The 22,181-nt window shown below is 44.5% G+C and overlaps 1 protein-coding gene across 1 annotated transcript in view; it reads left to right on the forward strand.

The window, feature by feature from the left end:
- Positions 1-15,948: 15,948 nt before the first annotated feature.
- ARG2 (arginase 2) overlaps positions 15,949-22,181 on the forward strand; it is a 34,633-nt gene continuing 28,400 nt past the window's right edge. Inside the window, exons 1-2 of the mRNA XM_045397563.2 lie at positions 15,949-16,117; positions 16,906-16,978. Coding sequence (XP_045253498.1) covers positions 16,007-16,117; positions 16,906-16,978 — 184 coding nt within the window. The 5' untranslated portion in view covers positions 15,949-16,006. The remainder of the gene's footprint in view (positions 16,118-16,905; positions 16,979-22,181) is intronic.

Below are 22,181 nucleotides of genomic sequence, written 5' to 3' on the forward strand. Positions count from 1 at the left end.
ACAGTCTCAACTTCCTGGGCTCAAGAGATCCTCCCACCTCAGCCCCCCAAGTATCTAGGGCTATAGGCACACTTTACCACATCAGGCTAATTTTTGCATGTTTTGTAGAGATGGCATCTCACTATGTTTCCCAGGCTATTTTCAAACTCCTGGGCTCAGTTGATCCTTCGGCCTCAGCCTCCCAAAGAGTTGGAATTACAGGCATGAGTCACCATGCCCAGCAGGCCAAGAAGTTTTACAATTATAGAGTCATAGAAAGAAAAAGGCCAAATGTACTTAATTTTAAAAAAATATTCAATTATTAGGAATAAATACTGTGGTAATACAAGATCTCTAAAATTCTTTTTCTTTTTAGAGAGAGGGTCTTGCTCTGTTACTCAGGCTGGAGTGTAGTGGTATAATCATAACTCATTGTAACCTTGAATGCCTGGGTTCAAGCATTCCTCTTGCCTTGGCCTCCTAAAACGCTGGGATTGCAAGCGTGAACCACTGTGCCCAGTCACTAAAATCCTTATTACTACTTTGTGGGTTTTTTTGTTTGTTTGTTTGTTTGAGAAGGAGTTTTGCTCTTGTTGCCCAGGCTGGAGTGCAAAAGCACAATCTCAGCTCACCACAGCCTCCGCATCTCAGGTTCAAGCGATTCTCCTGCTAAGCTCAGCCTCCCAAGCAGCTGGGATTATAGGCATGCGCCACCATGCCCAGCTAATTTTCTGTTTTTAGTAGGGACGGGGTTTCTCCATGTTGGTCAGGCTGGTCTCAAACTCCTGACCTCAGGTGATCTGCCCACCTTGACCTCTCAAAGTGCTGGGATTACAGGCACAAGGGTTTTAGCTTTCTTACTGGGATGGATAGGCAAAGGTATGTCTGTTCCACCTTTCAGAAGTGGAAGTCTCCTCATCTGTCCATTTAAGGAAATTTTTTAAATTGAGGTATATCCTCCAAGCAGTAAAACACAGTCTGTGACTTACTTTTCCATACTCTAATGGTGTCTTTTGATGAACAGAGGTTTTAATTTTCATAAAGTCCAATTTATCAGTCTTGTCTTTTATGGCTAGTGTACAATATTTTGTCTGGTTTAGGAAGCTTTGCCTGTCTTGTGGGCATGGTGGCTCATGCCTGTAATCCCAGCACTTTGAGAGGCTGAGCAAGGAAGATTGTTTGAGCTCAGGAGTTCCATACCATGCTGGGCAACATAGCGAGACTCTGACTCTACCAAAAAAAAAAAAAAAAGCTGCGCATGGTGGCCCAGCTACTAGGTACTAGGGAGGCTCAGGCAGAAGGGTTGCTTGAGCCTAGGGGGTCGAGGCTGCAGTAAGCTATGATCAAGCCACTGCATTCCAGCCTGGGTGACAGAGTAAGACCCTGTGTCAAAGAAAAAACAAAAACAAAAAAAAAACTTTGCCTATCTTTCTTTCCCTAGAAGCGTAATTATATTACCTTTCATATTTAAGCCAATGATCCATTTTGAACTAATTTTTGTTTGTAGAGGTTAAGGGTAATTTTTCTTCCCAGCATCATGTGTTGAAAAGACTACCCTTTCCCCCCAGTTGTGATGGTGCCTTTGTTGTAAATAGGCAACCACATATTTGTCGATCTATTTCCACACCGTCTATTATGTTCTGTTGTTCTATTTTGTCTTCCCTTATGCTAATAGCAACCTGTCTCAATTACTGTAGCTCTACAGTAGGTCTTGATTTCTCATTCTGTTAAGTCTTTCCATTTTGTACCTTTCCTTCAAAATTGTATTGGCTATTATAGGGCTTCTGTATTTTCACCAAAAATTTTGCTTGGATTGTACTGAATCTATTAGTCAATTTAAGGGAGAATTGACATCTTAACTATGCCACATGTTCCAATCCATGAACCTGGCATCTCTCCATTTATTGAAGTCTTCTCTAATTTCTTTTAGCAATGCTTAACAATTATTTGCACATCTTTCATTAGACTTCATTTGTAGGTATTTGATGTTTTCTGATATTCTTATAAATGATGTACGTTAAAAATTTTATTACCTCTCCGTTTTTATTTATTTATTTTTAGAGACAGCATCTCACTCTGTCACCCAGGCTAGAGTCCATTGGCACAAATACCAGCTCACTATAACTTCAAATTCCTGGGCTCAAGGTATTCTCCCACCTTGGCCTCCCAAAGTGCTGGGCTTACAGACATGAGCCATTGTGCCCAGCCTTGCCACTCTCTTTTTAGTAAGGTATGTTTGGTATTTACCTAACATCAAATTGAAATTTTATAAAACAAAATACATCCATAATCCTGCCACCTAAGTATTCTTTACAAAAGCTCCTATGTCATATAAAATTTGTATTAAATAAATTTATATGCTTCTCTCATATTAATTTTTTTTATACATAGTCTCGCTGTGTTACCCAGGCTGGAGTGCAGTGGCGCAATCTTGGCTCACTGCAACCTCCACCTCCTGGGCTCAAGTAATCCTCCTGCCTCAGCCTCCCCAGTAGCTGGGACTATAGGTGCGCACCACCATGTCAGGCTAATTTTTGTATTTTTAATAGAGGCGAGGTTTCACCATGTTACCCAGGTCAGTCTCAAGCAACCTGCCTGCCTCGGCCTCCTAAAGTGCTGGGATTGCAGGTGTCAGCCACTGTACCTAGCTGATTAATATGTTTTCTTGTATACTTTTTCTCATGTTGATGTGTGCTTTGTTGTCAGCCATTAACCTAGCAATGAAAAAATACTTATTTTTCCCCGACATTAATCTACCATAGTTTGCTTACTGTCACCCTGTTGTTCTAATAGCTAGTGAAAATGGCTAGTAATTGTTACAAGTAAGGACAAATGACAATGGGAAAAAAATAGAAGAAAGGAAACATAGAAAGAAATCTATTGGCAGAATCTGATATAGCGCAGAAAGTAGTGTTGTTGTTATTGTTGTTTTTCATGAAGTCACATCTCCATCTTGTGACTTTCTAAAACAGTAGAGCTTAGTATTTTCAACTTTAGGAACACACCTGGCTTTTATGTGGACTGTTTCTCTTCCCTTGTAATATCAGGATACTTTTTGTTCTTGTGCACTAAAGGTTTTTGAATGTACTAAACCAAGCTTGTGAGAAAGTTTAGATAAAAGATGGATCTAATTTGATGGGCATAGGTTTTACAAATAGGTTCAATTAGACTATAACAGCCTCAGCTCAGTTTCATGATTTTGATCAAGCCACAACTGTGTAGGCTTGGAAATAAGTTACCTTTATGTAACTATTTTTTAATGAAGATTTCAAAGGAAAGGTTCTCTGGTTTTTGTTGGTTTTTTGTTGTTGTCGTTTTTGAGATGGAGTTTCGCTCTTGTTGCTCAGGCTGGAGTGCAGTGGTGTGATCTTGGCTCACTGCAACCTCCGCCTTCCGGTTTCAAGCGATTCTCCTGCCTCAGCCTCCCGAGTAGCTGGGACTACAGGCACGCACCACCACACCCAGCTAATTTGTTGTATTTTTTAGTAGAGACGGAGGTTTCACCATCTTTGCCAGGATGGTCTCGATCTCTTGACCTCGTTATCTTGTGATCTGCCCACCTTGGCCTCCCAAAGTGCTGGGATTACAGGCGTGAGCCACCCTGCATGGCCAAGAGCTCTGAGTTTTAAAAACCCTGATATATTGAAAGTGTGGGCAGTAAACCAGCAGCAGTGGCTCGGTGCTTGTTCGAAATGCAGATTCTTGGGTCTCACACCAAACCTATAGACTCAGAATCTGAGTTTTAGCAAAATTCTCAGGTGATACTCTTAGACATTAAAATTTGAGAAGTACTGAAAGATGTAACTCTTAATACTGGATTCTCTACCCTGCTGCATAGTACAATCAGCTGGGGAGCTTTTAAAAACTACTACACCTGGGTCCATCCCAGGTAATTAAATCAGAATGGGCAGTGAGGGAAGGAGAACATGAACATGAGTTTTGTTTGTTTGTTTTTGTTTTTGTTTTTTGAGACGGAGTCTCGCTCTGTCACCAGGCTGGAGTGCAGTGGCGTGATATCGGCTCACGGCAACCTCCGCCTCCCAGGTTCCAGAGATTCTCCTACCTCAGCCTCCCAAGAAGCCAGGACTACAGCCGCCTGCCACCAGGGCCAGCTAATGTTTGTATTTTTAGTAGAGACGGGGTTTCACCATGTTGGCCAGGATAGTCTTGATCTCTTGACCTCGTGATCCACCCGCCTCTGCTTCCCAAAGTGCTGGAATTACAGGCGTGAGCCACCACGCCCAACCTGGACATGAATATTTTTAAAAAGCTCCCAAGTTATTTTTAGGGAGCTGCCAGAGTTAAGCACTCTTGGGAGGAAATCTTTCCCTCTGCCATCCTTGGCTCTAATGTTAGAGGCCTGTGAATTAACTGACAATAGACTTTAATAGGAGAAAACGTTAATTTACCTACTGGGGTGTTGTGTAGTACAGTGTAACTCTGAATAGTCAGAGATAAAGGTATCCAGATAAAGGTATCCTTTGTATTTGTCGATTCTGCATCCATGAATTCAACCAACCAAGGGTGGAAAATATTCAGAGAGCTGGTTTGGTGGCTCACGCCTGTAATCTCAGCACTTTGGGAGGCTGAGACAGGAGGATTGCTTGAGCCTAGGAGTTTGAGACCAGCCTGGGCAACAAAGTGAAACCCCTGTCTCTACAAAAAATCAAAAAAATTAGCTGGGTGTTGTGGCACGTGCCTACTGTCCCAGCTACACGGAAGGTGGAGGCAGCAGGATCCCTTGAGCCCAGGATGACAAGGCTGCAGTGAGCCATGTTCATGCCAATGCACTCCAGCCTGGGTGAGACCCTGTCTCGAAAATAAAAAAGAAAAAGAGAAAAAAATAATGTCTGTACTGAACTTGCGTAGACTTTTTTCTTGCCATCATTCCCTGAACAATACAGGATAATGGCTATTTACATATAATGTATATTGTATTAGGTATAAGAAGTAGACTAGAGATGATTTAAAGTACACAGGAGGATTGCATAGGCTATATGCAAACACGATGCCATTTTATATCGGGAACTTAAGCGTCTGTAGATTTTGGTGTCTGAGGGAGGTCCTGGAACCAATCCCCAACTAATATAGAGGGACAACTGTATATATCACCTTAAACAAAAGGAGGGAGGTTTAGGGCTTCAGTGGGAATATATGGAAGGTTCTACTGGGTTTTTTGATACTGAATGATGCTGAATTAGGACTTTCTGGTGCTAAGTCTCAGTCTTTTCCCAATCAGGAAACTTCCTCACAGGAAACCTCAGAAATTTATTTGTCACAGTCCTGGAGGCTGGGAAGTCCAGGATCATGTTGCCTGCAAATTTGGTGTCTGGTGATAGCCCGTTTCACAGATGACACATTCTTGCTGTGTCCTCACATGATACAAGAGGCAAGGCAGCTCTCTGGGCACTTTTTTTACAAGAGCATGGAATAGAAAACAACAAAACAAAACACAAACAGTTTCATTCTCCTGTTGTTTCTTACAACACGGAAAACTTCTGTGACCAAGTGTGTGGGGGGTTTTCCTCATACACCAAGCAAGCAATTCTGACACTGTCCACTTGGAAGTCACGTCAGATCCTACAGAACTTGTCGACAGTTCAGTCCCACAAAAGCACCCCCGACTTGAGATATCAATCGCAAGCCCAAGCTTCTGGAACTTCCCACCAACCAGCTATTAATTGGCATTCCCACAAGGCTCCTTTTGGGTTCAGTTAATTTCCTATAAACTCTGTCTTTGCTGCAACTCCCGCTGTTCTCAGTGGTTTTTTTCAGGGCAGCAGGCAAGAAGAACCGGTCAGGCTGTGACACCTGTGCCACTGCTCATGAAGGCTCACAGAACTCAGGGAAACACTTTACTTATGCTTACTGGTTTATTATAATGCGTATTTTAAAGGATACAAATGAATAGCCAGATGAAGAGATACATAGAGGGAAGTCTGGGAAGGTCCTGAGTTCAGGCGCTTTTGTCCCATGGAGTTGGGGTGCACTGCCTTCCCTGTACCCCATATGTAGAAGTCCGCTGAACTCAGTCCTTTCGGGTTTATATATGGAGGCTTCATTGTGTAGGTCTGATTGATTAAATTACTGGTCATTGGTGGCCAACTCAGCCTTCAGCCCCTCTTCGCCTTCCTGAAGGTGTGTGTGTGTTGGGGGCGGGGTGGGGGTATGAATTTCAAGCCCCTGAGCACATGGTTTCTTCTCCTGGTAACCAGCCCCTAATCCTGTGGTTACCTAGGGACATTACAAAACTCACCGCCTTAACATAAATTTAGGTGTGGTTGAAAGGGGCTCATTATAAATAACAAGAGCCTTTCACCTTTATTGCTCTAGAGTTGTTTCAGGAACCAAAGACAAAAGGCCAAATATTTTAACAAAACATATTCTTGAGGAGGAAAAGGCGAAGGGGATGGGGATCCGCTAGGGGCTGGCACTAACGGGACTGGTAGCTCCAGCTTTCAGAGTAGAGGAGTTTCTTGGCCCTGGAGAAAGGGCGAGTCCCAACAAGGCCCCTGGAAGCGCTGTGAGATTGAGAGGGACAGGCTTCCCTAGTGAGCCCGGTCCCTTCCTTTCGACCTTGGGAGGGACGAAGGGAATGAGGGGAGAAGAAGGGCCAACGGAGAAGGCAGAATGGCTAGTCAAGGGCCGCTTGGATGCTGCTTTTCCCCAGGGCTGCCTCCACTCCTGTGGTTGTTTCGAGGGTTGCCAGCCGGGGGCAGAGGCGCCAGCCTATGGTCCAGCACCATGCTGTTGAATGGCTATTCAAGGATCCACATTCCCTGAGAAACCACCTTTGCAGAATTTTAAGTAATGAAATATAACATGACTGACCCCATTTTGCTTCTAGTCTTGCAAACTAAATTGTTTTGGGGTTTTGTTGTTGTTTTGTTTTTGTATATTCTAGTGCAGAGACCAAGATAACTATAAGAGGAATTTAGTTTATAGCTAAACTTTGAGGCAAGGAGAACTGACCCCCCTCCTTGTTTGGAGATTGAAGCCACATTCATATGACATGGTTACAATTATGGTAGGGGTTTGAACTTTGCTGAAGAACTGTGGTAGGGGCTTGAACATAGTTAAAGAATGAGCTGCTATTGCTCCCTCTGTTTTCTGTAAGTTGCTTACTGCCCCAAAGTCACATAATGGGGGGCTCAAGATTGATAACTTCCTCAACTACTCCTATAGATGACCTCACTATTGTGAAACCTAAAGACCTGGTCTTGGAGATCCTTTTCAGGTTTAGCATTTCAGTAGATCAAGAGAGGCCGCCTGGTCCTGAGACCACCCACGCTTCCTGGGAACTGACTCAGCTGTGCAAAGACAGTTTTAGAGACCCCTGTGATTCTATCCCCAATCAATCAATTGTTTCAGTTCCCCAGCTCCCTGCCTCCCAAAGTACCCTTAAAAAACCCTAGCCTCCAAATTCTTGGAGAGAGAGATTTGAGAAATTTCTCCCTGTTTTCCTCACTTGGCTTGACCCTGCAATTATTAATTAAACTCTTTCTTTGCCACAACTTCTGCTGTTCTCAATGTTTTTTTTTTTTTCAGGGCAGCAGGCAAGAAGAACCCGTCAGACTGTGATACCTGTGCCACTTGCTCATGAAGGGCCACCAGCTGCTGGAGCCATACCTGATGGTGAGTGTGGACGAGGTGAATGTGGACCACACTAGCACCAAACCAACAAACCCATGTACAATGAGGAGCTCTACACTAACGCCACTGATGGCAGCCATCGTCCATGAGATGCCCCTGGGCTATGACCACTTCATGTAAACATGTACCCTGTAATTATTTATTTATTTATTTATTGAGATGGAGTTTCACACTGTCGCCCAGGCTGGAGTGCAGTGGTGCCATCTTGGCTCATTGCAACCTCCACCTCCCAGCCAGGTTCAAGTGATTCTCCAGCCTCAGCCTCGCAAGTAGCTGGGACTACAGGCATGTGCCACCACATCTGGCTAATTTTTTTTTTTTTTTTTTTAAGTAGAGACGGGGTTTCACCATATTGGCCAGGCTGGTCTCGAACTCCTGAACTCAGGTGATCTGCCTGCCTCAGCCTCCCAAAGTGCTGGGAATACAGGCGTGAGCCACTGCACCTGGCCACATGTACCCTGTAATTCTATCGCTGGTAAAATGAGTTCTTTCCCTACTTTGTGTCAGCTGCAAAGAAAGAACAACCAATGGGAAAAACAAAAGGCAAGCAGGTTTTATTTCTGGCCATGAATAGAGAGCTCTTGCTCTAAAGCAATGTTCTCCAACCTTTTTGACAGCAGGAAGCAGTTTCATGGAAGACAATTTTTCCACAGACCAGGGTGTGGGGGATGGTTTTGGGATGATTTAAGTGCATTACATTTATTGTGCACTTTATTGCTATTATTATTACACTGCAATATATAATGAAATAATTATACAACTCACCATAATGTAGAATCAGTGGGAGCCCTGAGCTTGTTTTCCTGCAACTAAATGGCCCCATCTGTGGGTGATGGGAGACAGTGACAGATCATCAGGCATTAAATTCTCATAAGGAGTGTGCAACCTAGATCCCTCACATGCATAGTTCACAATAGGGTCCACGCTCCCAGGAGAATCTAATGCCGCTGCTGATCTGACAGGAGGCGGAGCTCAGGCAGTAATGCCAGCAATGGGGAGTGGCTGTAAATACCGATGAAGCTTCACTCGCTTGCTTGCCCACCTGCTACTCACCTCCTGCTATGCAACTTGGTTCCTAACAGGCCACAGGCCAGTACCAGTCAATGGCCCGGGGGTTGGGTACCCCTGCTCTAAAGACATCTTCTCCCAGAGCCATGGGAAACTGGGGAATTTTATGGAGTTAGATGTGGGAAGGGGAGGTATGTAAACACGTGCTGGGAGCCCAAGATCATCAACATGCATCTTCATACAATGCATGTTCATAAAATGGTGGGGATTTTCTTCTATGGGTGGGATTTTGATATTATAATGATATCTTAATGATCTAAAGGTAACAAGGAGCTTCCAGTTCTGGTTGGCACCAGTTTTGCACCAGCCTTTTCTTCCTCTGGTAATTGACGAAGGGTTCTGAAGCTCCTGTGGCTTCTCGGGCCATCTGGAGTTCTTTTAAGCAAAGTACCTTCAGATAAAAAGAATAGAAAAACACTGTTAAGGAAAAAAAAATGAGCTTTCACAGCTGTTTATGGTTTAAGAAAATAGGCTGGGTGCGGTGGTTCACACCTGTAATCACAGCACTTTGGGAGGCCAAGGCAGGCAGATCACTGGAGGCCAGGAGTTCAAGACCAGCCTGGCCAATGTGGTGAGACCACCCCCTCCACCATCTTACTAAAAACACATACAAAAAATTAGCCAGCCGTGGTGGCGTGCACCTGTAATCCCAGCTACTCAGGAGGCTGAGGCACAAGAATCTCTTGAACCCAGGAGGTGGAGGTTACAGGGAGCCGAGATCGCACCACTGCACGCCTGGGTGACAGAGGGAGACTCTGTCTCAAAAAAGAAAGAAAATAATGAGCTTTCCCAGCTATATTTCTAGGGCTGCCCTGGTAGCAATTCCAGTGTGGACTAAAAGGAAGAAGCTGAGGCAAAATTAATGTAACTAGAGAATTTATTTGGACCAAGCTTGAGGATTGCAACACAGGAGCACAGATTCAAAAGATTGCTCTGAGCTTTTTTTTTTTTTTTTTTTTCTTTTCACTGGGAGCGGCTGTGCACGGCCAGCATGGCCAACACCTTGAACATCTTACAAGGCTTGGTGAATCTGCAGCCAGAGGGGAAAGTAACTGTGGTCATAACCCTGATAGGGCAGGGCATGGTGGCTCTAGCCTGTAATCCCAGGTACTTAGGAGGCTGAGGTGAGAGGATTATCTGAGACCAGGAGTTCAAGACCAGCCTGAGCAACATGGTGAGATCCTGTCTCTAAAATAAAAATTAGCCAGGAGTGGTGGTGCATGCCTGTGCTTCCAGCTACTTGGAAGGCTGAGGTGGAGGATTTCTTGAGCCAGGAGTTCAAGGCTGCAGTGAGCTATGATCGTACCACTGCACTCCAGCTTGAGTGACAGAATGAGACCCTGTCTCCAAACCCAACCCCTCCCCACCAATAAAACAGATCAATGGAAACAAGATTATTCTCACATACCTGAGGCAGCCCACCTACTGCTCTTACTGCAGGAAGTTTATCTGGGGAGTATTTGGGAAACAGGGTTATCAATGCCAGGTGTGCACCTGTGTTGCCCATAAACACTGCCATCATGTAACCATTACAGTCTGTATTTGCCAAAACGATATTAACCAATAAGATTCAAAGATTGCCAGAGGTTCAGAATCAACATCTCACACAAGTGCAGCATCCACAACTATAAATCACTACCACTTTTCAATCACTGTGGTGCCCTGCTTTGGGGGATAATGGGTCTTCATTTCTGAAGGCTCTAGTGTCATGTAAAACTTTGATGAAATAAATTTGTTATAATTTTCTTTTGGTTTTGTTTTCTTTTTTTGAGACACAGTCTCACTGTCACCCAGGCTAGAGTGCAGTGGCATGATCACAGTTCACTGCAGCCTCGACCTCTTGGGCTCAAGTGATCCTTCTGGCTCCTGTTTCCTGAGTAGCTGGATCTACGGGTGCACACCACCACACCCAGCTAATTTTGTTTATTTTTTGTAGAGACAGGGCCTTGTTATGTTGTCCAGGCTGGTCCTGAATTCCTTGGCTCAAGCAATCTTCCTGCCTTGGCCTCCCGAAGTGCTAGCATTATAGGCATGAGCCACTGCACCTGGTTCTTTTCTCTTGTTAATCTGTCGTTTGCTATAGGAGTGGTGGCTGTTCCTTATGATGGATGAGGAAAGTTATCACATTTTTCTGCCACTACACTGCCTTTGAGAATTTGCAGTTTACCCTTCTGTGAGTCCTCTTGGATTTGCAGTAAACAAGGGTGTGCTAGAGCCTGCTCTTAGCAGCTTGCAATTTTTAGGATTTTGTGAGCCAGTTGTCAAACACAACCTTCATTAACAATCAGATTACAGTCTGGGTATGGTGGCTCATGCCTGTAATCTCAGCTTTGGGAGGCTGAGGCAAGGAGGATCGCTTGAGCCCACGAGTTTAAGACCAGTCTAGGCAGCATAATGAGAACCCCATCTCTCCAAAAAAAAAAAAAAAAAAGGAAAGAAATTAGCTGGGTATGGTGGCGTGCACCTGTAGTCCCAGCTACTCAGGAGGCTGAGGTGGGAGGATTGCGTGAGTCCAGGAGGTCAAGGTTGCTGTCAGCTGTGATTGTGCCTCTGTACTCCAGCCTGTAATAATTTAACTACATAAATTATATTAAAACCAAAGATAATATAGACTCCAGACTTATCACTGCCTAATTATTTTACTATGTCTTCCTATTATTTATGTCCTTGAGGTTCTTTGTGTTGATTGTATCTGTATGGTAGAAATATTGTATAATGAGCACCTCTTCCCAACTCCATGTTCAGTGACATCACAATGGGAGCTCATAAATAGGAAGTATTTATACCACAGAAATCAGCAAACCTGACAATTGCATCTTACTTATTCCCACTCCCTCACAGTTCCCCACCCCACAACTCCCAGCAACCTATTAAGGGATAGAGTGTGTTTTGGCAGCCATGCAATTAAAGGAAAGAGGCCAAATCTCTAGATTTTCCTACAGAGGAAGAAGAAAAATGGAGCAAACTGGTTTAAACCTGAGGAGGGATCCTAGAGCGATGCACTAACGGTACAAGTTTTAAAGTAAATTTTTAAAATGTAACTCATTCTTTATGACTTTAGAATTTTATTTTTAAAAACAGATTTTTAAATTAAATGCCTATTTTGAAAATAAAAGGAGGTATTCATTTGGAACTTTGGGGTTTGTTTTTTGTTTTGCTTTGAGTTGCTGTTTTATGAACTTTGGGGTTGTAAAAATGAATTATAAGCAGTACATTGAGCTCCATAAAGACAGTGCCAGGGCAAGTGAGAGCCAGATGGGCACTGGGCGACTCTGTGCCTCGCTGAGGAAAAATGACTAAACATGGGCAAAGGAGATCTTAAGAAGCCGAGGCAAAATGCCATCATATGTGTTTTGTGTGCAAACTTGTCCGGAGGAGCATAAGAAGAAGCACCTAGATGCTTCACTCGACTTCTCAGAGTTTCCTAAGAAGTGCTCAGAGAGGTGGAAGACCATGTCTGCTAAAGAGAAAGGACAATTTGAAGCTATGGCAAGGGCGGACAAGGCCCGCTATGAAAGAGAAATTAAAACATATATCCCTCCTAAAGGGGAGACAAAAAAGTAGTTCAAGGATCCCAATGCACCTAAGAGGTCGCCTTCAGCCTTTTTCTTGTTCTGTTCCGCATATGGCCCGAAAAAAGATTTGGATTTTTTTTGAATATTTGCATATACATAATGAGGTATCATAGGATGGGATGCAACTTTAAACATGAAACTTATGTTCATATACACCTTATACACATATCCTGAAGGTGTTTTTATAAAATATTTTAAATAATTTTGTTCATGAAACAAAGTTTTGACTGCATTATTTCATTTTTATTTTTATTTATTTATCTTTTGAGACAGGGTCCTCACTCTGTCACCCAGGCTGGAGTGCAGTGGTGCTATCTTGGCTCACTGCAACATCTACCTCCCTGGTTCAAACAATTCCCCTGCTTCAGCCTCCCAAGTAGCTGGGATAACAGGCACACGCCACCACGCCTGACTAATTTTATTGTGTTTTTAGTAGAGATGGGGTTTCACCATGTTGGCCAGACTGGTCTCGAACTCCTGACCTCAGGCAATCCACCCACCTCGGCCTCCCAAAGTGCTGGGATTACAGGCGTGAGCCACCATGCCAGGCCCTGTTTTTATTTTCTTTAGAGACAGGGTCTGGCTCTGTCACCCAGGCTGCAGTGCAATGATGCAATCATGGCTCATAGGCATGAGCCACTGCACGCAGCCTTTTTTTTTCTTTTCTGTTTTTCTTTCTTTTTTTTTTTTTTTTTTTTTTTTTTGAGAGGGAGTCTGGCTCTGTAGCCCAGGCTGGAGTGCAGTGGCCGGATCTCAGCTCACTGCAAGCTCCGCCTCCCGGGTTCACGCCATTCTCCTGGCTCAGCCTCCCGAGTAGCTGGGACTACAGGCGCCCGCCACCTCGCCCGGCTAGTTTTTTTTGTATTTTAGTAGAGACGGGGTTTCACCGTGTTAGCCAGGATGGTCTCGATCTCCTGACCTCGTGATCCGCCCGTCTCGGCCTCCCAAAGTGCTGGGATTACAGGCTTGAGCCACCGCGCCCGGCCCTTTCTTTTTTCTTTACTTTCTTTTTTTTTAAGACTAGTCAAGTGCAGTAGTGAGAAGGGGAGAAAAAATAGAACAAGGTGTTCCATCTGTAACTGACTGTGAACAATCTATTAAGGTAACTCACTACCTTCGGACCAAACTGACTGCATTTTGACTGGGACTGGTCACATGAGGTCCAGTATGGGATTTTCCACTTGTGTCATCATGTAGGTGCTGAAAATTTGGATTGGGATTTTAGATTTTTGGATTAAGGATGCTCAACCTGTATAACAATCTCCTGTTCACTTTCCCAGTGCATAATAAAGTGGAACTAGTAATTTATCTCTGACTAAACTATAGGTTGTGGAAAACCACTGAAAATGACATGCAGGATTAAAGTAGCACTTTGGAAAGGTCAGTCTGGTGATCCAGAGTAAATGCTCAAAAAGCAAGAGGTTTTTTTGTTTTGTGTTGTTGTTATTGTTTGTTTGTTCGTTTTTGAGACAGAGTTTCGCTCTTGTTGCCCAGGCTGGAGTGCAATGGCAGAATCTCAGCTCACTGCAACCTCCGCCTCCCAGGTTCAAGTGATTCTCTTGCCTCAGCCTCCTGAGTACTTGGGATTACAGGCACCTGCCACCACGCCCAGCTTTTTGTATTTTTAGTAGAGACGGGGGTTTCTCCATGCTGGCCAGGCTGGTCTCAAACTCCCAACCTCAGGTGATCCACCCGCCTTGGCTTCCCAAAGTGCTGGGATTACAGGCGTGAGCCACCTCACCCAGTGGAAGCAAGAGGTTTTTGCAGTAGCACAGGAAGCCCTGAGGCAACCTGTGCCAGTATCAACTTCAGAAAACATAGTAAAAGGGAAAAAGTTGAATGTGGTGATGGGCAAGAAATACAAAAGTATCAACATAATTTCAGTGAACTGAACAAGTATGATGTATCTGTGACTGAATCCCTGACCACGCCCCCTCCCATTCCTGGAGGGCTTGTTAAAACATAGGTTACTGGTGCCCTGCCCCTGGAGTTACTGATTCTGTACATTTGGGGGTGGGGCCCAAGAATTTGCACTTCTAACAAGTATCTGGTGACCCATAACAGGTGCTCCAGAAGCAAGAAGTTTCTTGCTGCTTTTTATTTATTTTTGTTTTTGAGACAGGGTGTCACTCTGTCACCCAGGCTGAGGTACAGTGGTGTGATCATGGCTCACTGAAGCCTCGACTTCCTGGGCTCAAGAGATCCTCCCACTTTAGCCTCCCGAGTAGCTGGGGCCATAGGCACATGCCACCACACTCAGCTTTTTTTTTTTTTTTTAATCTCTAGTACAGTCAGCATCTCACTATGCTGCCCAGGCTGGTCTCAAACTCAGATCCTCTGCCTTGGCCTTCCAAAGTGCTCGAATTACAGGGGTGAGTCACCGTGTGCAGCCGGTTTCTTCTTGATGCTGTATCCAGGTGATGCTGATGCTGCTGGTCTGGGACCACACTTTTAGAACCACTGACTTACAGCAGTTATTTTGCTAAGGCCTCAAAGACAGCATTGTTAAACCAGCAGGGGGACACAGTACACAACAGAGCCTCTAAAAATAAAATGCCTTAAGGTACTAAAGCTCCTTTGGAGTTATGGTGTTGCCATGGAGACCTCTGAACTATTTTGGAAAGCAGTGTGTAAATTGACATCAGTTGAAATAAATTTCAGGTGTTTATGTAAAGAATTAATTTGGTAGAAATAATGTCTAGATTCGTGCATGCCATGGTGTGTTGGTTAAGAACTTGGAATGTGGAGTCAGCTCTGCCACTTACAAGCCATGTGGCTGTGGGAAAATTACTTACACCTTTGATCTTGTCTTCTTCGCTTTAAAAAGTAACCTGTGGTATAGAATTGGAGGGGTAAAGTTCTTGGAATGCTGAGTATTATTAAATTATTATTAGTTGTTAAAACTCTAAGTAGTTACTTAGTACTTTCAGCTCTTTAGCCTACCCCAAAATTAGAAATAGTCTAAATACGTTGCTATATTTACTTTTTAATAACCAGCGCTCTCGTTATTCAGGTAAAGAATTAAAAACATTTAGAAGTAATTTGCTTTGTAAATCCTAACCTCTTTCATTCAAAATACCTAAGGTAGACGGCTCTTTATAAACGTGCCCGGCTCAGAGAGCTCTCATCTATATTATATCTCCGAATCTAAATTTCACTGATGCCCAAAGTCTAAGAGTGTTTCGTGGGCGTTGAGCTTTGAGACAGAACGAAGATGGATGCTGGTTTTGACTAGGCAGGGCACTCACGTGGGGTCTGGTCAGACCAGGCCCGACCCAGCCAGCCCATCGGTAGAGTCAGCATCAGCCGGGCGTGAAGATTCGTGTTGATTCCTGCGTTCCGCCAAGTTCAGGAACCTGGCAGGGGCCGGCCGCCTCCCGCGAAGGGACACACCTGTTGGTCACCGCTCTTACTGGCCAGACCTGGATATTGGCCTTCTGGCGTCAGAGGCAGGGGCATGTCCCTGGCCGGAGAGCCCAGGCCAGCGTGGGGTGACGTCATCGAAGGCATGTCCCAGCCCTGCAGAGCGGTGGGCGGGGCCTGCGAAGGTGTGCCGGGGGCTGGTTGGAGGCGCGGGCGGCGGGGTCGGGGCGGGGACAATGTGGCGGTGACGTCACGGGGCGGGGCGGAGGCTGGAGCGAGTAGGTAGGCGCAGCGACCGGCGGTGGCGCTCACTCCCGGCTTCCAGCCGCCCTGAGCCTTTGCTTTGGAGATTCTCAGTGCCACGGATCATGTCCCTAAGGGGCAGTCTCTCGCGTCTCCTCCAGAAGCGAGTGCATTCCATCCTGAAGAAATCCGTCCACTCTGTGGCTGTGATAGGAGCCCCGTTCTCACAAGGGCAGGTGAGAACTGGCACCTGGCACCGCCGGGCAGGATCCTCCGCCCCCCAGAACCTGGAGAAGGCGGCGGTGGGATGCGGGGGACCGGGAGGCGAGGAGAGGATGGGGAGAAAAGGCGAGGGGAAGAGCTGGCGGGTTCCCGCGATTGGGCACCGTGGGAGCGTGTGGGACTTTCCCCGACAGAGGATGGAGAGGGAGGGAGGGGTGGAGGCCACCCTGTTTGGGATGAGGGCGAGTTTCTGCGGCCTCCCCAGAAAGACCGAGAAAACGGTGGATGCAGCTTGGGGTGATGGAGGGGAGAGAATGAGAGGGAGGATTCCTTGGAGGGGCTGGAGGAGGCGAAACTGGCCAGAATCCCCAGTGGAGAATCGATGGAGGAGGTTAAAGGGAGCGACCGAGGATTTAAGTCTTCTGGATCCATTCACTCAGAATGAGCTTTATTTAACTGGGAGGGAAATTGGAGCTGGCCTCTCCAGCGCGGGAGGCCGGGAGGAGCTGTTTTGTTCTCTTCAATGAAGGAAACCTGCAGTCGGGAGCGCTCAGTCTTCTAGAAGCCCGGTCTCTGGCCCCAGCCAGCCCCACACACGCCTAGTTCCCGGATCCTAACCTGGCTCAGCCTCTCCCGTCTTGGCTTGGGCAGCTGATGTGATTCCAACAATGGAGTTAGAAGGACAGTCATAGATGGAAGGGCTGATGCTGTCACAGGTTTTCAGAGGAACCTGCTGGGAACTAAGTGTACCAAAGTGGTTTTTTCAGTCATCTTCTCTAACTGTAATTTTTGTGATTGACAGAAAAGAAAAGGAGTGGAGCATGGTCCCGCTGCCATAAGAGAAGCTGGCTTGATGAAAAGGCTCTCCAGTCTGGGTAAGTGGTTAGATTTTTAGATATCAGTGCAGGACTAGTAATAGAGTATTTCAGAATCTTTTTCTCTGACATCCAGGAACCACACAGCTTTGTGTTTGGGAACAGTCTGCCACATCCGGCATCCTCCTTTGGATTCCATCTACAGCTTAAGATCTATCAAGGAGTCATCAGGGAAAGTCCTCGTGCAATAAAGAGTGTGTTGAAAGGCAAGGTGGTAGAGTGAGGCAAGGTCTGAACAGCTGCCAGTGAATGCAAGTGATGCTAAGAACACTAACTCCAGCTTCAACTGCATAGTCAACCTTTCCCCTTAAAATTCCATTTTCCTAACTCAATCTTGAGATGCTTATGATTTGTCAGTCTCACCAGTTTCCTGTCTTCAAATTATTTCCTCTCTAGGGTTAATATCTTTATTACTGGAAACAGTAATATAGGTCTTATAGACTCATTGATCTTATAGAACTAATAGGCTTAGATCTGTGTTTTCCGAGTTCTTTTTTGTCTTTTTTTTTTTTTTTTTTTTTTTTTGACATGGAGTCTTGTTCCATCACCTAGGCTGGAGTGCAATGGTGCAATCTTGGCTCACTGCAACCTCCACCTTCTGGGTTCAAGCGATTCTCCTCCCAAGTAGCTGGAATTACAGGTGTGTGCCACTACACCTGGCTCATTTTTGTATTTTTAGTAGACATGGGGTTTCACCATGTTGGTCAGGCCGGTCTTGAACTCCTGATCTCAGGTGATCCGCCCACCTCAGCTTCCCAAAGTGCTGGGATTATAGGTGTGAGCCACTGTGCCCAGCTATAAATGCCATTTCTATAGTAAGGGAGAACCCTTCTTTTAGTAACAGCACCAAATTTGAATACCTTTATAAGCAGGGCACGGTAGTTCATGCCTGTAATCCCAGCACTTTGGGAGGCTGAGGTGGGTGGATCACCTGAGGTCAGGAGTTCGAGACCAGCCTGACCAATATGGTGAAATCCCTTCTCTACTAAAAATACAAAAATTAGGCATAGTAGCATGCACCTGTAGTCCCAGCTACTCAGGAGCCTGAGACAGAAGAATTGCTTGAACCTGGGAGGCAAAGGTTGCAGTGAGCCAAAATTGTGCCACTGCACTCTAGCCTGGGCAACAGAGTGAGACTCCATCTCAAATAAATAAATACATTTATGGCAGGAAGGTTCTTCTTTATATCCAATCTAAATGTTTCTAGCCTCCATTCAAGGCCATTTGCTCTGTTTATGTTTGGATCATTCACATATCTTTTCCGGTGATATAAGAGCAAAATGTGAGGCAGCACGGAGATTATGGAGATAATAACACAGAATCTAAGTTAACTCCCCACTGTTGCTCTGAAATCTTATCTGCTGGTCATAAGTCCAGTCCAAGTGAAGTCATCTCCTTCCAAAAGACAGGAATAATGAAGTCACTGAAACCACCTTGAGTTCAGGTGTCCTTCATTTACCTCCACCTACATATGGATATGGTGACTTGGATTCAATACTCAGACCTTATTTCTTTATTAAACAATTGCAGTTTCTTCTTTACTAAGGCCTCTCTTAGTCATTTTAATAACTCTCCAAGTTCACCACCGAAGATTAAAGACAAACTACTAAGATTTAGTCTTCTTTTAATGTGTCGCAAGTTACCTAATGGAAGGAGGTTTTTATTCCTGCCTATAAATGAGCATACTGTCTCTTAAAATAGCTTGTACACATTGCCTTTTTAAAAGAATAATTTTACACTGAAGATGACAATCTCTGGTTATCACTATTTTTAAATCCTGGAGACATCTCTGCAGTCCATCTGAACTTGGCCAAGCATTGCTCCAATTGCTCTACCATCTGTAGGTTCTGCCACAAGAGACTCCTGACAAGAAGCGGTTTCAGTCTCTTCTGGAGGAGACCTCTATAATAATCAGCTGAGGCTGCTGAATGAGGGGGAAGGGCACATTTGTAGCAGCTTCTCTTACTCATGCTTTGTAGACTTCCTTTCCTGTCACAGCTCTTGGTATTTTTCCACTCCAGTGCAGGGGAAGCCATTCTCCTGCAAATACTACTCCCCTACTGCTTCCTCTCTAAACTCCAACCTAAAGTAGTGGTGAAGTTTCAGTTTATGTGGCTTTCCCTTTGACTTTTTTCTCAGATATATTTAATTGTACAATTATATCCTTACTGTGTAGCTGATTGGTAGCTCAGTATCACCAGCAGTCTGAAATAGAATCTCATAGCCTATTAAATAAAACTGTGGCTCTCAGCAGATTTCTAGCATGTGGATTTGGCTAATCTCCTGGAATATGTTGGAGAAAAGTACCAAGAGACATTTCAATTGCTCTATTCCTAAACAGTACCAAAATAACTTGAGTGTTTTGAGCACTTTCAAATAAACAGCATGGGTCAAATTTCGAAGGAGAGACTCATGGAAAGGTAACTTTCACAATCCCTTTGTTCCCTGCCTTTGCTCTGATGTCACAGGCTGCCGGTGTTAACATAGCATGAGTTAAACTTCCTGTTTTCTCTCAAATGAATGTATTTGACTTAGTGCCTGGGCTTGTTTTATTTCCTTGGGCTTACTAAGGACACTCAATAGTTCTCTTAGGTAACCTTTCCTTTTATTTTATTTTTTTTATTTTTATTTTTTTGAGACGGAGTCTCGCTGTGTCACCAGGCTGGAGTGCAGTGGTGCGATCTTGGCTCACTGCAACCTCTGCCTCCCGGGTTCAAGCAATTCTCCTGCCTCAACCTCAACCTCAATGAGTAGCTGGGATTACAGGTGTGTGCCACTGTGCCCGGCTAAATTTTGTATTTTTAGTAGAGTCGGGGTTTCACCATGTTGGCCAGGCTGGTCTCGAATTCCTGACCTCAGGTGATCCGCCCATATAGGCTTCCCAAAGTGCTGGGATTACAGGAGTGAGCCACTGCTCCCAGCCATCTTTTATTTTTCTTTGAGAGAGGGTCTCACTCTGTCACTCAGGCTGGACTGCAGTGGCATAGTCACAGCCTACTGCAGTCTCAACCTCCTGGACTCAAGCGATCCTCCCACTTTAGCCTCTTGAGTAGCTGGGACTACAGACACATGCGAGTATGCCTGAATAATTATTTTTTCTTTCATAGAGCCAGGGTCTCACTATGTTGCCCAGACTGGTCCCGAACTCCTGGGCTTAAGAGGGCCTGAAGAGAAATGAAAAGGCATTGTTCTGGCAAGGCTGAGGAGCAGTATATCTGCACCTGATTTTGGTTAGCTCTGAGAACCATGGTAATTTGTGAACTCTAGCCACCTGTTACCATGTGAGAAGGCGTAGGCCTTGTACTCTTTTCTCCAGTTTTTCAAGAAAAGTGAGAAATTTGCATTTTAATGGGAAATCTGTGTTGTTTTAAAATACTGTATAATGACACCATTGAAAATGGTGGTGTAGGGCCTCCAAAAAAGGAATGAGAACTGTATTAGTCTGTTCTTGTACTTCTGTAAAGACACACCTGAGACTGGGTAATTTAAAAAGAAAAGAGGTTTAATTGACTCATGGTTCTGCAGGCTGTACAGGCTTCTTTTCTGGGGAGGCCCTAGGAGAATTATAATCATGGCAGAAGGTGAAGGGGGAAGCAAGCACGTCTTATATGGCGGGACCAGGAGGAAGAGAGCGAAGAGGGAGGTGCTACACACTTTTAACCGGATCTCATGAGAACTCTATCATGAGACAGTACTAGGGAGATGGTGCTAAACCATTAGAAACAACCCCCATGATCCAATCACCTCCCACCAGGCCAGACCTCCAACATTGGGGATTACAATTCAACATGAGATTTGGGTGGGAACACAGAGCCAAATTATATCAAGAACACTGGCAAAAATGATCAGAATCAGCTTTTTCAGAACTCTGGAAATTAACCAAAGGCTTGCAGCAATCTGGGGAGCATTTATTCAGGAAAAATGTTGAATCTCCGTAAGAACGTTAAGATTTGTGGCATTTTAACTTGCCCTGTTCCCATGCTGCCTTTTCCCAGATCAGCTGTAGCCTGGACAACCAATAGCCTGCAATCACAGTGAAACCAGGAGGCTGGCAGTTACTGGAAAAGGGAGAACAGAGTTAATACTCCTCATAGACCATCCCCAGAAAATTACCATTTGACTGGTCTGGTGGTTTCCTAAAATTGTCCACTCACAAGGTTGTCTTTATTTGACCAACACAAATCAGTAAGGAAAGAATAGTCTTCAGTAAATGGTGCTGGGATAACTGGATATCCACATACCAAAAAAAAAAAAAAAAAAAAAAAAAAAAAAAAATCCCTATCTCACACCATATATGAAAATTAACTCAAAATGGACCAAAGTCCTAAATGTAATGCTGAAACCATATAACTGTTAGAGAACATAGGACTGGATTTTTGTGACCTTGGGTCAGGTGTTGGTTTCTTAGATATCCTACCAAAATCACAAATGACAAAAATTAAATTGGACTTACCTAAATTAAATATATCTATGTTTCGAAGAGCACTATCAAGAAAGTAGAAAGACTTCATCAATGTAATGGAAAACAAAAGAAAAGAAGGTAAAAAGACTGCCCATAGAATGGGCAAAATATTTGCAAATTGTATACCTGGTAGGATTGTAGTGTTCAGCAAACATAAATAAAATAACAACTGTAAAAAGACAACCCAATTTAAAAATTAGCAATAGATTTAATTAGCCACTTCTCCAAATAATTTATACAAATGGGCAATAAACACATTAGTCATTACAGAAATGCAAATTAAAAACTACAATGGCCGGGCGTGGCAGCTCACACCTGTAATCCGAGTACTTTGGGAGGCTGAGGTGGGCAGATCATTTGAGGTCAGGAGTTCGAGACCAGCCTGATCAACATGGTGAAACTCCATCTCTACTAAAAAATACAAAAATTAGCTGGATGTGGTGGCACATGCCTGTAGTCCCAGCTACTCAGGAGGCTGAGGCGAGAGAATCACTTGAACCCAGGAGGTGGAGGTTGCAGTGAGCAGAGATCGTACCACTGCATTCCAGCCTGGGCAACAGAGTGAGACTCTGTCTCGGAGGGGTGGGAGCTACAAGGAAATAACATTTCACACCCACTAGGATGGCTATGATAAAAAAGACAGACAATACCAAGTATTGGTGAGGGTGTAAAAAGATTGGACCTGTCATACACTACTGGTGTGAATGTAAAACTGTGCAGCCACTTTGGAAAACAGTTTGG

The sequence above is a fragment of the Macaca fascicularis genome, chromosome 7, assembly GCF_037993035.2.
Source record: "Macaca fascicularis isolate 582-1 chromosome 7, T2T-MFA8v1.1".
Taxonomy (NCBI): Eukaryota; Metazoa; Chordata; class Mammalia; order Primates; family Cercopithecidae; genus Macaca; species Macaca fascicularis.